We start from the raw sequence: 3,705 nt of genomic DNA on the forward strand, positions 1-3,705 counted from the left end.
TCGGCCGCGGGGCGGGGCCCGCAAGCGCGGTTGAATCGAGGGCGGGCTGGTGAGTGGTGGGGTTTGGAAGGATGGGGGCGCTTGCGCGTCGAGCGCGGCCCCGTGCCGCCCGCCGCGTGCACAAAGCGCGCATTGGGCCTTGCATGGGGCCAGGTCGCGGGGCAGTTGTCAGGCAGGGGCGGGGCCGCAAATCTTGAGATGGTTGTGGGGAATCGCCGCTAGCAGAAGGCTCCCGCGGGGGAGAAGCGCCATGGGACGCGGGCACAGGAGTTCTGTAATGGAGAGAGAGAAAGGGCAGGGCGCCTCGGGCGCTCAGGGGCGGGCCTCGCCGCCGCTCGCGCCGCCGCCGCTGCACCCGCTGCTGCCTGCGCGGCTGCCGCTGCCGCTGCCGCTCGCGCCGCCGCCGTCGCAGCAGCTGCTAGCAGCTCCGCCGCCGACGCTGCTCGCGCGGGTGACGCCGCTCGTGCCATCGCCGCTGCTGTTCTGATCACGGCCGCGGGCAAGAGGCCTGTCCGCATCCGACTTGCTGCGCGAGAGCGCGTGCAATGAGGGCCTGCCCCCGCTGCCACTGCCCGCAACTGATGGCGGCGGCGGCCACGCGCGATTATGGCGCCCCACGGGCGGCGGCGGCAACGCGCGTGTGGGGACCGGGGCGGGCACTGGCGGCCAGGTGCGCTTCGGGCCTGCCGGGGGCGCGCCTGCCGCCGCCGCCACGGAAGGTTCATCGGCCGGCGCGGCGGCCGGTGCCGACGCGGCGGCCGGCGCAGGCCCGACAACAAGCCCAAGGGCCGGTGCGGCAGCATCCGCCGGTGCCGGCGCCGGCACCGACGGCAAAGTGCCGCTGCCGGCGCCGCCGCCGCCGCCGGGGTCTCCGCCGCCGCCGTCGCAGTCGGGCGGCGCGTGGGGTGCCAGGAGTGCCTCCAGCCGCTCGGCGATCTGCACAAAAGTGGGCCGCCGGTGGGGATCGACCCCCCAGCATTCCGCAGCGAGGCGCGCGTACAGCGGCGGCGCAGACGGAGGGAAGGCGGGGCGTAGGCCCTTGCGCGTGACGTGATCTGCAATGATACCCTGCGGCAGGCCTGCGGCGGCGGGGGCGGGCGTGTGCGGAGGATGGGGGCGGTGGTGGCGGTGAGGGGAGCAGCATTGGGTGCAACATGATACACGCGTGTGCCTTGTTTTGGCTGCCCGAGCGGGGGGCAGTCGATCCGGGGTCATCAGGCGGCTGCCATATAAAGCAGCCCGGAGTGCTGGCCATGCCAGCGGCGGGGTCAAGAGCGTCTGCTGGCGCAGTGGCGCAAGCACGCGGCGGGGTGCGGTACACAGTTTTGCGAGCAGGGGGGTGTTGCGCACCTTGGTAGGCCTTGCGGCCGCCGGTCCACAGCTCCCACATTAGGATCCCTGCGGGCCGTGGTGCGCGGAGCGGCGATCTTGGTTGTGGAGGTTCCAGTACTGACGAGTCGGAGAGACGGATTGCTGACAGCCCGTTCCATGTCAATTCACCCTGCCCCCCTCCACATGCGCACGCGCGCGCACGCGCGCGCACACACACACACACACACACACACACACACACACACACACACACACACACACACACACTTTCTCCCTCTGACACACACACTCACACTGACACACATGCACAGGCACACGCACTCACACGACCATCCTCCCGCCTAGACACGCGCCGCGCCGCTCACCAAACGCGTAGGAGTCCACTGCTGTCGTGACCTTGCTGCCCGCCTCAAACATTTCCGGCGCGAGGTGGGTGATGGTGCCAGCGCCGCTCAGGTTCAGGGTGTGGCGCGCCTCGTTCAAGATCTTTGCCTGCGTGCGCGGCGAGGCGCGTCAAGGGGCGGGCCCGTAGGCGACGGCAGAGGTCGAGGTCTTGGGTGCTGGTTGGTTGGGACGACGGCAGATGGCCAAAGGCGCAGCGGCGATGTGGCGCCGAGGCATGGCGGCGGGGCACCCAGCCAGCCAGCCCCGAGAGCAGGGCCTGGCGGGCAGCGAGAAGCTCTGCTGAGCAGCAAACGAAAGGCATCCTGCATGCGGCTCGCGCAGCATCGGGTGGACAGACGAGGGAGCAGTCATGGGGGCGCACCAGCCCAAAGTCTCCGAGCTTGGGGGTCATCTTGATGCGCCGCGAGGAGTCCGTTTTCATCAGCACGTTCTCCAGCTGATAAGGGAGGAACGCAGGGGGAGCCGTGAGGGTGGCGGGCCAAGCGTGCGGGCGCCCAGCATGCCATGATCCAGGGCGGAGCTTGGACCCTCAGTGGGGTTCCTGGGTGAGCCAAAGCTTGCCTGGCAGATGGCGCTCACGCAGCGCCTGAGGCCCAGGGTCGCCAGATCAGCCCCGCGCGGTTGCAAACGTGGTGGTGGCGTGTCGAAACACACAGGTGGGGCGATCTGGAAGTGGGGGCCGAGCCGCACGCACCTTGATATCCCCGTGCACCAGCTGCAGCGAGTGGAGGTACTGCATCGCATAGGCCACGTCCAGCAGGATTTCGAGCACCGGCGCCAGGTCCATGGCCGCGCGGCCGTCCACAGGCGGCGCGCGGAAGGCGCCGCCCTTGACCACGTCCCGCAGGGTGCCCTGGTCGCAGTACTGCGATGTTTGGGGTTGAGGGTTGAAGTCGGTACGCAGTGCGTCTGCCAAGGGCAAGGAGGCAGGGTAGCGCTGGGCTGCAGCAGGCTGCACCAGCCGCACCGGCCTGGGCTTTGCTGGGGGAGGGGGCGTCACGCCTGCTACATTAAGCACAGGCGTCAACCTCGCGCTTCCAGGACCTCCGACAGCCGTGGGGATAATCGCGGCCCCAGCAGGGTTCGAACCCCGCACCTCCATCACAAGGATGTTACAGGGCGTCACCTCCTCCCCGGGCTCCTCGTCCGGCTGCAGCTTCCGGTAGCGCGACCTCGGGCAGCCCGGCGGCAGCAGGCCGCTGATGCTGCCGATGCTGCCGGCCCAGCTGGTGGCGATGGAGGTGCCGCCGCCATCTTCAGGGTTGGGCGTTGGGTGGGATGGGGCGGAGTGGAAGTTAGGGGAGCAGGAGTGCGTGGCGTTCGAGGACGAATTGGAAGTCGGAGGTTCGGGCATGAATCAGGGTTTCAACAGCGTCGTGTGTGTGTGTGTGTGTGTGTGTGTGTGTGTGTGTGTGTGTGTGTGTGTGTGTGAGAGACAGAAAGAGAGAGAGAGAGAGAGAGGGGGAGGAGATGAAGGTGAGGAAGGATTAAGTTGGTGTGCAAAAGACACAGAGACCCGCGCCGGGGGGCTGTGCGCACCGTCCTGCACCTCCACCACGTCTGTGAGGCAGGCGTAGAGCTGCACGATGTTGGGGTGCTGCACTGTGGACAGCACCGCCATCTCCACCGCATCCTTCAGGGCCTGACGACACAAGATGAGACCAGGGAGGGCGAGGCGGGCAGAAAGCTTTCAAGAATTCAAACAGTACGCGGCCGGGTGCGGCAGGGTGGGTGCAGAGGAGATTGCAGGAGGCGGGTTGCGGCGCTGCTGCGCGATGCAAGGGTTCTCGGTAAGCCCAGCCAGAGGCCAGAGTCGCACGACGGAGAAAAGCTGCTGTGCTGAGCTGGAGCATTTGGCGCGGCGGCTTCGGGATGGGAAGGTGCTCCCTGGCGCCCGGCCGCATATAGGTTTCCGAGGCGGGCGGCCTCACCTCGTGCTCGCTGCTGCGTGTGTACATGATCTGGGGC

General features: G+C 68.3%; 1 protein-coding gene across 1 annotated transcript; it reads right to left on the minus strand.

Annotated features, from left to right (window-relative positions):
- Positions 1 to 312: 312 nt before the first annotated feature.
- On the minus strand, positions 313 to 3,358 carry MNEG_12080 (Mitogen-activated protein kinase kinase kinase 11; the record flags this gene model as incomplete). The annotated part of the gene is made up of 7 exons (XM_014039448.1): positions 313 to 1,079; positions 1,351 to 1,398; positions 1,698 to 1,824; positions 2,099 to 2,173; positions 2,432 to 2,602; positions 2,834 to 2,991; positions 3,277 to 3,358. The coding sequence occupies 7 exons, from the start codon at positions 3,356 to 3,358 to the stop codon at positions 313 to 315; spliced, it is 1,428 nt and encodes a 475-aa protein (XP_013894902.1).
- Positions 3,359 to 3,705: the final 347 nt, after the last annotated feature.

The sequence above is a fragment of the Monoraphidium neglectum genome, assembly GCF_000611645.1.
Source record: "Monoraphidium neglectum strain SAG 48.87 unplaced genomic scaffold scaffold03053, whole genome shotgun sequence".
NCBI lineage: Eukaryota > Viridiplantae > Chlorophyta > Chlorophyceae > Sphaeropleales > Selenastraceae > Monoraphidium > Monoraphidium neglectum.